This window comes from Trachemys scripta, chromosome 4 (assembly GCF_013100865.1).
Source record: "Trachemys scripta elegans isolate TJP31775 chromosome 4, CAS_Tse_1.0, whole genome shotgun sequence".
Classification (NCBI taxonomy): Eukaryota; Metazoa; Chordata; order Testudines; family Emydidae; genus Trachemys; species Trachemys scripta.
The window spans coordinates 8,676,466-8,693,908 of record NC_048301.1 but is presented as its reverse complement, the minus strand read 5'-3'; the positions used below and the strand labels follow the sequence as shown (position 1 = coordinate 8,693,908).

At 41.3% G+C, this 17,443-nt stretch overlaps 1 protein-coding gene across 1 annotated transcript; it reads right to left on the bottom strand.

Annotated features, from left to right (window-relative positions):
- Positions 1–1,062: 1,062 nt before the first annotated feature.
- Positions 1,063–16,273, bottom strand: PSMC6 (proteasome 26S subunit, ATPase 6). The gene is made up of 14 exons (XM_034768623.1): positions 16,116–16,273; positions 15,361–15,440; positions 14,959–14,998; positions 14,688–14,740; positions 10,741–10,808; positions 10,117–10,231; positions 8,837–8,924; positions 8,240–8,301; positions 8,028–8,151; positions 7,587–7,648; positions 6,357–6,477; positions 6,181–6,261; positions 3,868–3,939; positions 1,063–2,958 (listed from the first exon to the last, which is right to left on the bottom strand). The coding sequence occupies exons 1-14, from the start codon at positions 16,240–16,242 to the stop codon at positions 2,840–2,842; spliced, it is 1,212 nt and encodes a 403-aa protein (XP_034624514.1). The 5' UTR covers positions 16,243–16,273; the 3' UTR covers positions 1,063–2,839.
- Positions 16,274–17,443: the final 1,170 nt, after the last annotated feature.

The following is a 17,443-nucleotide window of genomic DNA, read 5'->3' as shown; positions in this document are numbered from 1 at the left end:
TGTTCGCTGCATGTACAGCACCTAGCCCAGGAGAGTCCTGGTCCATGACTGGGCCTCTTGGGATAGGTCTACATTGCAACTAACTTGACTCAGGCTTGTGGGGCTCAGACTGCAGGGGTTGTAAAACTGCTATGTAGGCATTTGGGCACAGACTGGAAATCAAGCTCTGGGACCCCACAAGGGGGGAGGGTCCCAGAGCCTGGGCTCCAGCCCCAGCCCAAACATCTACATAGCAGTTTTACAGGCCTGCAGTCTTTGCCCCACAAGCCAAAGTCAGTTGACACAGGCCAGCTGTGAGTGTGTAGTTGCAGCAAAGGTATTACCCTTAGGCACTACCCTTCAAAAGGAAATAACTAAAGCAGAACCCCATTTATCGGATCTAATCGGGACTGGGGCCAGATCAGATCATCAAAAATCCAGAGAAAGGGAAAGTGCGTTGTTGCAGCACCTTCTAGCAGCCACAGGAGAGATCACCCACTTTTGGCCCTGGAGTCCTGGGTGTTTGGTTACTGTGGAGAGCCAGAATATGGAGTGTCAGATAAATGGCGTTCTACTGTATTCTGCTCTTGCCCCCTCACTTGAACAAATCTTGCCTATTTGCTCTCCTTCACAGCCAGGAACCAAATATGTCTACTGACCTCAATGCTGAAGGGAGGGTTTGCTCACAGGGAAGTGACCAAAACTACTTAGGTATTAGCAAAACAGCAGACAGACGTTCAGTTGTATGCACAAGAGATATATGGATCTTTGTAACATGCTATGTTTTAGCTTGAGCGTAATAAGAGGGGTTTAGTTAGATTGTAGTGATCTAGGAATCAGTTTCTCTACCTATCCCATTCATCCTCTCCACACTCATGTAACAAATTTGTATATATTATAAGATGGCTGTAGATCTAGTCAATTTTATTAAACTTTCATCTAATTGTTTCTGAATACATTTAGACTTTCTGTAACAGCAGCATTTAACCATGCATATTGACATCTGGCCCTATTCAGAGTGGTTTCATGATGGAAATAAATTGACACTGACATTTTATACCACTGACACTATAGACAAGGTAATGTTGTACAAGCCTGTTTTACTATTACATTGAGATAAACATGCATGCTCTTTCATATGTAATGATAATCATTAGCTTGTTGTAGCCACTTATCAAAATACTGTTGCCTGTGCATTGTAGTAGTTTCAGTTCTTTAATTTTAAACTAGTTTATTAAAAACTCTTTCGTGGTTTAAACAAGGATAGTACCACAGGTCATTCTGTACTAGCACATAAGGCAAACTGAAATGGCATGGCTTTAGAAAATTTAATCTAACTTGTTTGTGAGTTGGATAGGCACAGAATAATCGAGTTGGGGTAGTCAGAAGTGGCCAAAAAATGGAGTCTTAATACATACAGAAGCATCACTCTTGTGATGTTTGTAAAATTTACCTAAAAGTTGAAGTAAAATACAAGCACTATGGAAAACCTTTCCCTACACACATCAAAAGTGGAATGAAAAAAATCCACATTGATGCAATGTGCTGGACTGCATGAACAAAGCACTCCTTGGCTTCTGAGTTAAAGCTGTTTTATGGTGCTTGAATGATTACTCAAATTAGCAGCTGCAGTAAACAGTTCCCAGTACATGTGGAGGTATTAGGCAGCAGGCCAAATTCTGGCCCGTTACACCATTACAATCCACAGCAGAACAATACTTAGCCCTCTCTGTGTATTCCATACATCTCCCTGCCACTCCCAAAACAGTAGTTTAGATGATACAATTTTACTAGTTTATGGAGGATAGTCTCAGTTGCTATATGACAGAAGTGACAGATGGAAAGTGGAGTGAGAAACATTTTAAAAAGTGACTTGGATCGCCTAGTGGGAGGAGAGCTGTTTTCACAAAGGTATCTAAACCAAAATAAATTAAGCCTCACCTGCTTGACAATTTTAGTAGTACTAGATTGAGGCCCTGATACTGTTATTCTTTAAACACTGAGTTAAGTGGTTTTTATAAAAATCAAAATGCTATTTGGCTGTGTAGGTTACCTACAAACATCTAGGATGTGGCACTTTCAGAGAAGTATATATGAACCTTTTAAAAGAATTGTGCTAACCGAAATCAGGCTATAACAAATGTTTTGTTTAGTTAATGCATTTTGAGCAATGATCATTTAAGTTTAGTTCCAACTGAATCCCTTTCCCAGGTTTCAACAGTGGAATCTTGAAACAAAAATAGTACCCTACCCTCTTCCACATGGACAGGCAACATGAAATTGTTACACACTATTAAGAGCTCATTAGATTACATTTCCTAACTTGTGTTTTAGGTACATTGTACACACCAGTTTTACCAGTAGAGAATTTTGTATAGATTGTTTATCAAAATACGTGCCTAAATGGAACATGATCATTAATATCAGAGATAAGTAGCACTTTAAGTACCTAAAGAACTATAATGAATGCTCTTATCTAAAGAGGTAGAGAGGAGGTACATATGAAAGACTTAAAGAAGTTTTATTCAACTGTTTAAAGGAAAATGATATAAAATGCCAGGAAATGCACTGACTTTCTTAAAATTTGCTAAGTTCAACCATTTGGGTATGTTTATAAATTCACACAGTAATTGTTATGAGAACAAATCTCACTCCTTAACTTGGGCTGCAATGAATGCCACATTTTCAGAACTGTACAGAACACACTTCTGTAGCCGACTTGTAACTAGCATCAATTACTTGCTTATGGTGTTATACATACACTTGTAATAAGATCATAGCCAAGAGGTACATTATTTCTCTTCTTCTATACATTAATCCAATATCTCCTGTGCAGTCGATCATTAACTATCTGGTTAATTTAAACAGGTTTGTAATCCAGTTTAGACTCCAGCTTCTTAGAATCAGCTACTTTTCTAACAGCTTTCATGAAGTCTTCCTGAACTACGAAGTCATGATCAGCACGAATTGCAAACATACCTGTGAAGAACAATTTGAAAAATTGCTAGATATTTATAGAGAGTTAATGTTACTCACAGCAATAATATAGAACTGAAACATTCCATAAAGTCTATCACTTTGAAATTCAAACAACATTGAAAGGATCAAAGTTAAAAATTACATATTCCATATGGAGATTCAGTGAGTAACTTTAATCAGTTTTGTATTTCTTTTCATGCACCTCAGATATGTTTGGAAGCAGAGTAATTATTCTGGAATAAAGTCACTTTTATTCAGGCAAGAAGCATCCACACAGGGCTGTTATATCAGCTTAGCTATAGAGGTATAATTATTCCATTACAGCTACACCAGTTAGCTTCCCAGTGTAGACAAGCCCTGAGTGGACAATATTTTCTCAAGAAGAGTAAGGCAGGAACACATAGGAGAGAGAGAGAGAGAGAGAGATCCCAAAAAAATCATTTTCTATACTACTTTCTGTACTGGTATAAGCCGTAAAGAAACATTTTAAAAAAGCAGATTTTTGTTCAAGTTGGATAGACATGTTTCATCCGGTTTCAGGGAACTTCATCTTACTACTTCTCCCCACACTTTTAAGGTGTACGGGCATATGTACAGATCCTTTCCAGTGTGCATTTGACCACAATGCCAGTTTCAAGAGATAAATTTTTATAGTGCTTTGAAACTTACCAGTGAAACTCACTATTATGTTAACCTAAGTTTCCAGCCACTGATGTAAAAAATGTAAATACTAGACGACCCTCAAGAATGAATGCATTTAAAACAATGAAATGTTTATGAACCTCATGTTCATCTATTATACTAAGAACAGATCAGAGAAACTAGTCATGAATATTTAACGTTTATAGCAAGATTCAGCACATCAAAATTAAGAACTGAGCAAACGAATACAAGTGAGGAGCCTCTTACCTGCTTCAGTACAGACATTTCTCAAATCCGCTCCATTAAAGCCATCTGAAAGCTTCACAATTGCTTCATAATCTATTAACAAAACAAGAATGCCAATTAACTAGAAGTACAAAGTAGTTTGTGTTCCATTGGAGTGCAGCATCAGCTATAAAAAAAACCCCTGAAGATTCTACTTTGCTTCTCAGTGCAAGTGAAAAAGTTAGCTACCTTGATGATTGTATTTACCAGCTATGTTATTCCCCCATTAACATACAAATCTAGATATAATTATTCTGGGTTTATTTTATTTAAAAATTACTAGTTTGAACATACATACACAGAATTAAATATAAAAGATGTATGTTAAATCAATCTTATAGTTGAGATTTAGATGCATCTGAATAAAAATAATTTCAACATTTATTAATCCCACAATAACCATAACTTGGCCCCCTAGGCCAATGGGCTTAAAAAAAAAAAGTGTTAAAAGCACTATCCACTATTATTACACATCCACAAAGTGTGTAGCTAGGTTATAGTTTCTAGGGTATAAGTTCACAAGTTCTGTGCATTTCAGATTTCCATCAAATTTTTGACTGCATATTCAATTTTGAGTTGGAGGTACAAAATACTGAGTCTGAATTAACAAATCATTTTTTCCATAACTTAAATTCAAGTATCTTAAACCAAAAATCTGATTTTTACCAAAAACTTTTCAAAATAGTTTCCCTTTTCATTATGACCACCACAAGACACATTAGCTGAAATGGTATTTTTATTTTATGTTAAGAATTTGAAAACTTGGACTAATATTTCCACCTGAGCCGTAGCTATATCATTACCGTAATTAAATGGCATTCTAGTCTAGCGAATCTACATACATCTGTAAGATCACAAAAATGGAAATAGTTTGCAGATTACTTATCTTCACAAAGAATTTTAAAAGTTACAGCCAAGGCTTGAGACGTCTGACACCTACTGACCAGACACTGGTACAAAAAACAGGTGTCCCTCACACTGGGTCCAAGAACTAGACCAGGGGTAGGCAACCTATGGCACGCGTGCCGAAGGCAGCACGGGGGCTGATTTTCAATGGCACTCACTGCCCGGGTCCTGGCCACCGGTCAGGGGGCTCTGCGTTTTAATTTAATTTTAAATGAAGCTTCTTAAACATTTTTAAAACCTAATTTATTTTACATACAACAATAGTTTAGTTATATATTATAGACTTATAGAGAGAGACCTTCTAAAAACGTTAAAATGTATTACTGGCACATGAAACCTTAAATTAGAGTGAATAAATGAAGACTCGGCACACTACTTCTGAAAGGTTGCCAACCCCTGAACTAGACAGTACCCTCCTAAAGAGCTTAGTACTGCTCATGCTCCTATCTGGTTTCTTGAAAAGGGTATGCTGGGGTTCCTTTCAGGTGCTATCTCGATTCAACTTCACAGTTCTCTTTTGTATCAGCTTTAGGTAGTAGGTGTCTGACACTGAGCTCCTCTCTCTTCTTCCTGTGAGGGGGAGACTCTTCCTCCTCCCATCTCACATCTCACATCTCTTGGAAACAACAGGCAGGGGAAAAGCCCTCCATCAGTAGTAAAGAGGTGTGCTATTCTCAGTCTCTCTTCCTTCCTGTTTCATGTCCTCTTCTCCATCCCACCCCCAAGTTCCTGATAACGTCACAATGTCTCTGCTGCTTCTCACAGATTTCCTCAAGGCAATCTCAGAGGGAAGCCAACAAGATTCTGGTCAGTCTGCAGTAACATAACTGACCAGAATCTTGTCAGTTTCACTGTATAGCTGCTTCTCCCACCCATGTCCCAGATAAAATTTGCCCTACTCCTTAATGGCAAGTGTATTCCTTTTCAAGCCACAGTTACAGCACAACCTAACAGCAATACTACTGCAATTAAAAAGATTTCCATGTAGAACCCACTTTTCAGTTGCTCATAACTTTCAGAGTTGTACTTTTGGACAGAAATACCATTGTTTGTTTTCAGACCCATATATGGTTCTAAGGTTTAATTTTTTATTTTTTTGGACAAATGGGAATGTTTGCTTACAGCAAGGTGTTCCATTATACAATGGAGAGAGTCCACCCAGATGTAAATCAGACAGTTTCTCTGATTTGTAGCCAAATTTAGGAGGGTTACTATATCCCCAACCCTCATATTTTTACAAAGTGAGGTTCACCAATGGTTCAATATGGATCTATTTAAGAAATACTGAGGAACATTTTGGGAAGGTAGGTGTTAGGGTAACCAGTAACCAATTCACCTTCCCCTCACTTTTACACTTGGGAGAAATATTTAAGCGGCTCGCGTACTTACCTATTTCACCATGTTTAGTGATAGGACCTGCATGAATCTTCAATATATCTAATCTGGCTTGTTCATTTGGTAAATCAATATCTAAAAAGAGAGGGTTGGGTTTTTTTTAATTAAAATGGATGAACAAGGGTAATTCAGAATTATACATGCACTTAAGAATGAAGATGTCAACTCACGGATTTTTCTATCCAGTCTTCCCGGACGCAGCAATGCAGGATCCAAAGTGTCTGGTCTATTTGTAGCCATGATCATTTTAACTCTGTGCAGAGTGTCAAATCCATCCATTTGATTCAATAACTAGAGGAAATTGACATTTTTTTTTAAAAAACAAGGAATTTTTTTTTAAACTTAACGTGTTCATAAATCTAATAGCTCACACCATCTTCCACACACTTCGTTTTCACTCGTGATCATTACAGATAAAAGGAGCGATGGAAACAATCCTAAAACAATGCTACCCGATTCTTAACTGTGATGATCCAAGAATACCACAGCTCCCCATATATTCCATAAAGGAAAACTTTAAAAAAAATTGGACAAAAAGTAGGAACAAAACAGCTCAAAAATGGAAGATTGCAACATTCTAGTCACCTTGCATTCTCTCTCTTTTTTCCTCCAAATACTAAAAGCCAGTGATTGGCAGTTATACTTTCAATATAGGATGATTCACACAAACTATGTTTGCAGAAGAGCCCCTTGAATATTCAATCACCCCTGAAGACATTTCATTAGATATATCCAGTTCTGCTATGGAAAACTCAAACCTCTATTCTTTGTGATTATTTTATACTACAAGTGAGGCAGATATATTTGCTTAATACGCATTCTTTTTGGGCTGGGAAAACAAACCAGACCAGTGGGATCACGCACACTAATCAGACCTAGAATTCTTACTAAGAATTGTGTTACTGATTTATTTACTTTTTAATTCTCTTAACATGATTGAGTGTTCCGTTTCCAATTACCTTAGTTCACCGTTGTATTTAATATCCCAAATTGATGACAATGTGTGTTTTTAACTTTAGATATCTTTTGAACAGAAAGCCTCTAACCTGCAGAGAGGTTCTGCAGGGAGGTTTTTCCCTTAAAAGAGTTGATGTCCTCCTACATCTAAACAAGGTGCGTTAAGTGTCGGTGTAGTCAGTTCTTGTGGACGAAGCGCAGAAGCCTGAGCTTAAGTCTTGGCAGATAAAGGCTCGCAAATCACTTTTGAAGTTAATTACATACAAATACGTGGCCTATGCATTTTGAATCTCAAACAGTTTTAACTGCATTTTTTAGTGAAGTATCTCAGTTCACTTTTAACACGACATTAGCACAGCAACCGTTCTAACAATCTGGATAATATATGGATTTGCACATCTATTTTCCTCTTTACTATAAAAGATTACATATTAGACATTTACCTCCATTAGGGTTCTCTGAATTTCTCTATCAGCTGAAGTTCCCTCAGAGAAACGACGGCCACCTATAATATATATTAAATTTGGAAGTTACCTGTACTTTTTTTCTTTTTAAGGATCAAAATGGTTTCTGAGCTAAATAAATGTTAAAGTACTAAAAATCAAATTAAGTGTTAGGTAAAGTTAAATGCATGTTTAAGAGTGCTATGTATCTTGGTCAAAGATCCAAGCCAAATGCAAACAGGTCTCATTTTAAGTTAGCTGTAATGGGCTCCAGAAGCAAGTTGAAAGGAGAGATCTCCTCTACCCTGTTAATTCCGCACAGAAAGGTTCCCTGACAATCAACTTTGTATTAATCTTTTTAAGAAAAGCAAGACTATTATTTCAGAGGTGGCTTAAATAATCACAAGAGACTTTAGCCATCTTACAGTCCATTAGCCTTACCAATAGCATCTATTTCATCCATGAAAATGATACATGGCTGATGATCTCTGGCATAGTTGAACATTTCTCTGATCAACCGAGCGCTTTCACCAATGTACTTGTCTACAATAGAACTAGACACGACCTGTTGAAAATGAACAGTACCATGAGCAAACAGACTGAAGTACAACCCGAGGGACTGTCACTATATGAAAAGAATGCCATTGTTTTACCTTTAAGAAATTGCAGTCCAGTTGGCTTGCAACAGCTCTGGCTAGTAGTGTTTTCCCAGTACCTGGACAGACAGAGACTGAAGCTGTTCAACTTGTAGACCAATCGCTAAAGTTACAGACTGAAATATATTTCAAGGGTAGAAGTATAATAGAATACAGCAACAGGTTTCTAAGGGGGGCAGCTCAGCACTAATTATATTGTAAGGCAAAGGCCCCCAAACTGTGGAACGGAGGAACGCAGCTGGAGCCCAGGCCAGCCCCCACAGGGAGCGAACGCCACCCAGCTCCGTCCCTGTTCCCCAGTTGCTGGTCCCACACCCGGGGGGGGCAGGGAGGAGGAGGGCCGCCCCCAGCTGTGGCCCCCTTATCCCTGTCCAGGTCCCCCACTCTCAGAGAAGCATTCCTGCTCCCAGCCCCGGGGGGCCATGGACGTGGTAACGGGGGGTGCAAGGTAAAAAGTTTTGAGACTACGGTTGTAAGGAGAACTGAAATTCAGATACCTAGATAATAGGTTTATGGACACGAAGTCTCATTCTGCCTTAATTATGGACAGAACTCAAAACTGGAAATGAAAGGCAGCTACAGACGTGTACTCACCTGGTGGGCCATACAGCAAGCAGCCTTTTGGAGGTATAATTCCCACACGCTGAAATAATTCTGGATTTGTAAGCGGTAACTCTATTACCTGAGAAAAGAGGCAGGTAAGTAGTGTTTAGTTTTAAAGAGATCCTTGACTATATTACTGTATGTTTAGATGCTATGGTATATATGTTTATGGTACAATATATAGGTATGGATTTCCCGATAGCTTCATTCTTTTCTTCTACAAGACACTACTAATCCCAGCAAGCACAATCTCTTTCTACAGGATCAGAAAGTGTTAGCTATAGAAATGCTGTCAGCATTTCTTCCTTCGCCTGTTTTATAGATTAAATCTGAGGATCTGCACAACTCCGTCTCTGCTCTTATTTCAATCCTTCCGATGTCTTGTCTAAACCTTCCTGTAACTTGCTCCTTTGGACAAAGTTCTGCCCCCAGTCATACACATGAATATCCAGAGGAACTCATTTCAATAGTTACTCCAGTGCAAAACTAGAATTTGGCCCTTTGTTGTTCTCTTCCATCGTGTGTTGCACTTTTACTTCATGACATCCCCTCGACTTGGAAGCATCCATCAAACCCACCTATTTTAGTCTAGCCTCCCAATGTTCATCTCATTTGCATCTCCACACCCTTTTGTACCGGAATTGTAGACGTGCACGTTATATTCCTCAGAGCCAGATTGCCTGCAATCTGGTCTAGGCCCCTGTTCTTTCAGAGGCTAATGTTGAGCACTATGTACATTAATGGAGATCAAAAAGTATTTTTAAATAGTGTCCTAAAAGCTCTCCTTCCTACATGAAGTTAATAAGGTGCAAATAATGCTATTCTTTAATATCCGGACTCATGATTGTTTAAGATTAAAAACATGATATAACATGATTATCTACATGCTTATGGCACGGAAAGGAAAACCCTCCCCCTCCCGTCAGAAAACTATCAGTATATAAACCTTTCCTGATCATCTTTAAATAGCATGTATTAGACTTTTTAGACCTTTCAACCCACCTGGCACAACATGAAGTACAATTTTTTCTCAGAGCAGATGCACCTCTATCCCTATAACGCGACCCGATATAACATGAATTCGGATACAACGCCGTAAAGCAGCGCTCTGGGGGGGCGGGGCTGCGCACTCCGGCAGATCAAAGCAAGTTCGATATAACGCAGTTTCACCTATAACGCGGTAAGATTTTTTGGCTTCCGAAGACAGCGTTATATCGGGGTAGAGGTGTACCTCTATTCAGTAAGTATTTCTGTAATTAAACATTCAGTACCTCTCTTAGCTCCCTGATTTGTTCCGATAACCCTCCAATCTCAGAATAAGAAACATTCCCAGGATCTTCATGAGACATATTGTAAACCAATGGATCCACTTCCCTTGGCAAGTATCTGTAGCATTTGAGTATTAATAAAACAGATGTTATCTTTTCATTCTGCAAACACTGTATACTCAGTCATTTAAATAAATCTTAGCACTGGTTGGCAAATGCTTGTTTCCCCTGTGAAAAATTGACAAAAAAATTCCCTCAAAAATTTGTAACAAACATTTTTTCATCTTTGCAATAAAACTTAAAGACTGGCAGTCAGAAACTTTTCAAAAATGAAACTTTTTTGGGGGGGGGGGAGGAATTCAACAAAATACCCCAAACTGACAAAAACAGACATTTCCCACAGAAGTTTGTTTTGACTAAAAAAGTAATTTCAAACAAAAAATTTGGATCAGCTCTCAAATCTGTAAGACCACCCTGGAAGTATTTGCCTATATAATGTATATATGTATTTGGAAGAATTTTTAAAGCAGTACAAGATTTATTATTCATACCTAATATCTGCAACATATTTAGACCAACTCTATCCCTCACATAAAGAAAAAAAAAATCTTGGTGGCAAAAGCTTACCTCATAATAGTTAGTGTGGTCATGTCCAGAGCAACTCTTGTCCCAGGCTTCAGCTTACTTTTGTCAAGCTAGTTTCACAAAAGATTTTTCTATTAGAAACTGACTCAAACAGCAAAGTGATGGAATTCTATATTTCTGCAATAATTGTTCTTGTTTGGTATGACAGAAAAAGTGTATAGTCTCAGCAAGGATTCAGATGGTGACCTTCCCTTCTTCCTCAGACACACGTGAAGAGAGCTGATCAAGGGGAATCTAGTGGTTTCCACTTCCACTGCAATTCGGGCAGGCAGTTTTGCTGACCATGTCTTCCTACACCAGGGATGGGCAAACTTTTTGGCCCAAGGGCCACATCAGGGAAGAGAAATTGTATGGCGGGCCATGAATGCTCACAAAATTGGGGTTGGGGTGCAGGAGGGGGTGAGGGCTCTGGGGTGGGGTTGGGGGTGAGGAGTTTGGGGTGTAGGAGGGTGTTCTGGGCTGGGAGTCAGGGGTTTGGAGGGCAGGAGGGGGATCAGGGCTGGGCAGGAGAGGCTCAGGGGGCAGGCTCTGAGCAGTGGTTACCTCAAGTGGCTCCTGGAAGCAGCTCTGGGTCCTACGCAGAAGCGCGGCCAGGCAGCTCTGCACGCTGCCCCATCTGCATGCACCACCCCTGCAGCTCCCATTGGAGCGTGTAGGAGCTGGAGCGGGGCCATGCCACAGCTTCCGGGAGCCACGTGGTGCAGCCCCCAACCCAGCGCCCCGGCCGGAGCGGGGCCAAGCCGCATGGTCCAGACCCCGAGCCAACGCCCCCGACCCAGTGCCCTGGCGGAGTGGGGCCGAGTGGTGCGGCCCCCAACCCAGCGCCCTGGCGGAGCAGGGCCGAGCCGTGTGGTGCGGCCCCCGACCCAGCGGGAGCTCGCAGCCCGTAGTTTGCCCACCCCGTCCTACACTCTGCTTCCTGTTGCTTAGACCATTCCTGACCCATGATGGTACTTCACCCCTCACACAAGATCAACTTGCAACATAATTACAAATTTTACAGAAAAAGACCAAATAAAGCATTATATCCTGCCTTAATCAGAACCCTGCTACTCCCCATACTTGGCAGACCCACTTGCACCAAGTAAATTAGCGCTCATCTGCACCCGTACCATACACAGGAAATTATTTCCCTTGATATTTCACCATTTTGGGAACAGTGATGGATAAATACATGTTGATTGTTTGGTCTCATGCTTAGGCTCTTGGCATTTTACAAGAAGTTTTTTTATTCAAGAATTACAACTTTATTATCCAGACAAAAGCTAGCCTAGGGGTAGCCAACCTATGGCAGGCGTGCCGAAGGTGGCACGCAAGCTGATTTTCAGTGGCACTCAAACTGCCTGGGTCCTGGCCACCGGTTCAGGGGGCTCTGCATTTTAATTTAATTTTAAATGAACCTTCTTAAACATTTAAAAACCTTATTTACTTTACATACAACAATAGTTTAGTTCTATATTATAGACTTATAGAGAGAGACCTTCTAAAAATGTTAAAACGTATTACTGGCACGCAAAACCTTAAATTAGAGTGAATAAATGAAGACTCGGCACGCCACTTCTGAAAGGTTGCCGACCCCTGAGCTAGCCCATCAACATCAACCTTTCCATGCCCAAAAATAAGGTATATTTAATGTCATAGGCCCTTAGAAAATTCATTGTTCATCCTGCTGCACCATTTACAAGAAGTGGGCATATGCTGTACGGAACTGTCTAGGGAATAAACGTTAAAAACTATGCAGTTGCTTTAGTGTTTGGATCACTGCAATCAAAAGAGGGTAAAGTTAATGTCTATAATGAGGTTTGGTTTCTTTCCTTTCTAGTGGAGATCAACTCAGATACTAATATTAAGTTACTTTGTCTTCTTTCTGCTTTAGATTTTTCTAAGTATGGGAGAATATGTTAGGATTATATGTCAGAAGTCTCAATAATGGCTGCCTCCTTCCAAGAATATTAAAAACACTAAATTAGACAGCATATTTTATATATTCAGAAGTTACTGGCAGATTTGATTTAAAAAAAAAACCCCAGAAGTATAACATTATTTATATCTTCCTGGAAACGTGACTTTTCACCCTCTACCAATTTTGTCATCCTCTATTTAGAAGATGCATATGAAACTTGAAATTTAAGGGTATTTCTTTTCACTTCCTGTTTTCTACATAAAGTATGTACCAACATCACCAACTAGAGATTAATTTGTACTCCCTCTGCTGGTTCTACAATTCAGACCACTTTCAATGAACAGGCCCTACATAAAAAGTGACTTAAAAGACACCTTGCAAAGTAGATTTAAAACAAAAAACCCAACATCAGATGGCTATTCCCTGCTAAACATCAAAAATGGATCACATTTTCAGTCCATACCATTTAGTGGCCCATTACCAGGTAAACAGTCCCTAACAGTGCCATGTTAGGGTATGTCTTTGCTGGCGGCCCTTTAACGTGGCCATGTAGTCATGGCACCAGCGCTGGAAGAGAATTCTCCCACCCCCACAAGGGGAGTGGCTCCCAGCGCTGTAGCACTGTCTACACTGGCACTTTAAGTGCTGAAACTTGCAGCGCTCAGGGGGGTGTTTTTTCACACCCCGAGCGAGAAAGTTGCAGCGCTGTAATGTGGCAGTGTAGACAGGCCCTTAACTGTTTTCTTTCCAATGCCAGCAACCTAAAATGTCATATCATTAACTATGGCAACAGCACCATCTCATTCATTTTCATAGAAGTATATGAGGTAGCAGGAAAAAGGCAGAGGAATGACACTAGAGAAAGACAACCATTTCCTGCAATAACCCTCTGAAATCAGCATCTCACATTTTTATACAAAAATCCCAAGAGTAACTTGAAGTTTATTCCTGCTGGCAAGGAATAGGGAAGAATTGGAATTATTTTAGAAGAGGGTTTATTTTGTGTGAAATATACTCAGATCTCATGAGCAATGAACCACCTTATAAAATCTAAGCAGACAGACACCAGACTCTTGAACACAAAGCATAAAGGTTCTGCAAGGTCAGAGAGAAAGCTAGTCATGTCCTGTAGTAGAGTTGTAGCTGATTTTTGACTGTCACAAAAAGTAGTCAGTGGGGTGGATTGGGAGGCTATCAAGGGAAAAAACAGTTTCATGAAGTTAGGCCTAATGCACTGGACTATGAATTCAGTTTTCAACTAGGATGGAGAAGGGAAAGTCACAAAGGAAGCCAAAGGGAGGTTGTGCAGACCCTGTGGTTAACAATTGAAGTGAAACCTTCCCAAACAGTCAAAGTTTCTAAGACCTTATGTGGAATACTGTGGACAACTCTGCTCATCCACATTCAAGAAAGATGAATTCAAATTGGAACAGGTACAGAGAAGTCCTACTAGGATGATAAGGGAATGGAAAGTCTATCTTATGGGAGGAGACTAAAAGAGCTTGGCTAGCAGCGCTTGGCAAAACAAAGGCAGAGAGGGAAAAGGATTGCTCTTTCTAAAATACATCAAGTGGGTAAACACTAGGGAGGGAGAAGAGCTATTTAAGCTAAAAACTTTGGCAGAAGAACAAATGAGGATAAACTAGCCATGAGTAGATTTAAGATAGAAATTATAAGGTTTCTAAACATTTAAGGAATGAGGTTCTGGAATAGGCTTAATAGCTTATACTTAACTTTATAAGAAGGAACAAGCTGAAAAACTAAAAAAAACAAAAAACCGTAACATTTTGGACTATGTCCACTTTGCTTTATTATTCCCAAGAATTCATTGCAGCATTCCTGGCATATCACTACCTATCACTAGGGTGCAGAGAGCACCACATCTATATGTTGTTAGCCAAGCGCAGCTTAAAAAGTGAAGTACGAACTTGCTAACTTTAAAAGCATAACAAGAAAAATGACTATAATACATATAATTGCATATTAGAGCAAGCCATTTAAAAACATCCAAGCAAAGCAGAGTTACCTGACGACGACAGCCAACCACATATCTTGGTCCATTTGTAGCTTTCACAATGACTAGAGAAAGAAAAAATTACAGAGAAAACAAGATCACACTCTTTTTAACCCCCCTAATTGCTAGTGCAAAATAAGTAGCAATTATACAGTATTTTCAGAGTGATGTCTAATTAATAATGCTCTATTTCATTCTTTTTTTTTTAAAATCATAATTTAATTGGCTTATTTTAAAAACCAGAGGTTTCAAAAAAGTAAAACATATCAGCTAGGGAACTTACATTTCTCTTCTGTTAACTGCTTAAGAACCTCACCAACAATCTATGAAAAAAATTGAAACAAGTATTAGCTACATCTATGAAATTATATTAGTATATAGAATATTTAACATAAATTCACAGCTCCATCTCTGCCAGTCACCTTCTACTCTCTTTTCTTGCTCCATAGGAAAAGGCTACTATTCTATTTCTTTCTCATTGCCCCATACACCAGGAACAACTGTTAAAAATACACCTACTCTGTGTACTTACCTCCTGTAAAGACCACACCATGGCACAAATTTGCTCTGATGGTATCATATCCCATTTATATCCTTCAATTTTAAATCCATCTGTTGTAATAACTTGCTACGCACAGTTCACCTACCGCACAGTGCCATACACAGTTGTGTCATTATTGCTTACCTGTCCAACACTTTGCAAAGCCTTGAGGTCATTTTCAGATTTTTCATACTGCTTGGTAAGCTCTTTCAGTTGTTCCCTTACTAAAAAAAAAAAAAAAAAAAGAAAAAGATTTGGTACGCCTTTAATCCACTAGAAACCAAGTGCAAGGGCTGGCCAATTTGCAGAGTAGATATAACTGCATTTAACAGTTTCTGGGTAAAGTCAATACAGGAGAATGAGCAATGAGCTATTCTTGCTAGTAGCAGTAACTCTATCCCAGAACAGATACCCAGCCATTAATTCTGGCTTGCAGACCAGGTATCCTAGGCTAAGGCCAGCACAAAATCTAGGAGGAAGCTAATGGGAAAAACAAGGGTCTTCAATCGCTTGTCAATACGCCTATATCCCTGCCCCTGGGTGAACAGTGTTAGCTCAGCTGGGCCTAATCCCTCCCTCCCTAATGAGGGGAACGGGGGCTGGAACACTTGGGCCCAGCCATGTCCCCCCAGCATGGGGATCCCCTATGGAGGGGATCAACCCTCCCCCCACTGGATCAGGGCCAGCGCCCCCAGCCCAGCCTCTCCGGATACCAGGCGCTACCAGCCCCCCGCCCCCCGGGCCGCTCCGCTCCCCTCCGCCCGCTTCCCACTGCGGGGGCCCCGGGCCGCTCCCCACCCCCGCCCGGCCGCCCCGGCCGATGACCCAGCGCTGTGGCCGGGCAGCGGCCCCGGCCCCCCACTCCGCCCTCCCCCGGCCCGGCGGCGCGCGGCGCTCACACTCCTTGAGGCGCCCGTCGATCTCCTTGTGCTCCAGCAGCTTCTTGCGGTAATCCTGCAGCGCCTTGTCTCTCGGGTCCGCCATGATGAGCAGGCGCCGCTCATAGGGAATGCCGGGAAGGGCCATGGCCGCCGGGGGCAGGGCCGCGCGCCGCCACCTCCCCCCGCCCCGCGCACGCAGGCCCGCCCGCCGCCCGGGCGGACAGCGCCCCCTGCCGCCGCGGAGGGGAACGGCGCCGCCAGCGAGGCGCTGCGTTGCCCGCCGCCAGCCGCGCACCCCCCCCCCCCCCCGGGTCCTAGCGCCAACCCCGCAGACTCAGGAAAGGGAGGCAAATTGCAGGGCGGGGGCAGCCCCAGGCGGGCTACAGCCGGGAGGAGCGCAGGGCATTGGGGTGGGAGGGTGTGTGTGCGCGCGCAATACATGCATTTAGGGTGACCAGATGTCCCGATTTTATAGGGACAGTCCCGATTTTTGGGTCTTTTTCTTATATAGGCTCCTATTATCCCCCACCCCCTGTCCCGATTTTTCACATTTGCCGTCTGGTCACCCTACATGCATTGCCTCAAAACGTGGTAAAAATGATTCCAAGTACAAGTTGTATAAATCTATCCATTTTTAAAAGAGCCACACATCAGGAGTCCTTGTGGCACCTTAGAGACTAACACATTTATTGCCACAAGGACTCCGGTTCTTATTGCGGATACAGACTAACACGGCTGCTACTCTGAAACCTGACATCAGCAATACTCACCCCAGCAGCCCCAATCCCGCAACCATCTAGGCAACCTGCTTAGCTTTATGCATATGAGACGCTCCCAGGCATGCAGTTAAGCCTCAATCCTGTGAAGGTTTACACACATGCCTAATTATAGGAGGAAAACTCTGCAAAGATCCTTTCCCAGGGCTTATCCTTCCATAGTTCCTATAGAAGGCTGGGTCCTCCTTCCCACCTGTGATGGATATAACAATGTCCTGGACAAACCTTACTGAATTGAGTTTAATACCTTTGGGGTCCATTGTGTTAAAATGCAATTGTTTATGTGTTATTGTGCGATTGTATGTGACTTCTCTAGGAGGAGTGGATATGCGGATGTAATTCCTCTGGTTCTCAGCCCTTTGAAGCCACCCCCTAGAGAGGTTGGCAAATACTAACTAGATCAGACAGAATTCCCCTGGGACCAGAAACAGAAAGGATTTTTGGAGAAATAGCCTGGTTTTAAACTGGCTCTGGGTTTTTTGTTCTGATCCAGCAAATGGATGGGACCTCTGTTCCACAGAGGGCCCCAATCCTTACAGAAGGGTTGGAACAACTAACATCGATGAAGAG

Excerpts from the sequence above, each read along its gene's own strand:
- PSMC6 (XM_034768623.1), bottom strand. The coding sequence starts at position 16,242 with ATGGCCCTTCCCGGCATTCCCTATGAGCGGCGCCTGCTCATCATGGCG. Across the intron at positions 14,741-14,958 it reads GCAGTTAACAGAAGAGAAAT|TCATTGTGAAAGCTACAAAT; the intron begins GTAAGTTCCCTA and ends TTCTTTCTCTAG. Across the intron at positions 7,649-8,027 it reads GGATGAAATAGATGCTATTG|GTGGCCGTCGTTTCTCTGAG; the intron begins GTAAGGCTAATG and ends TATATATTATAG.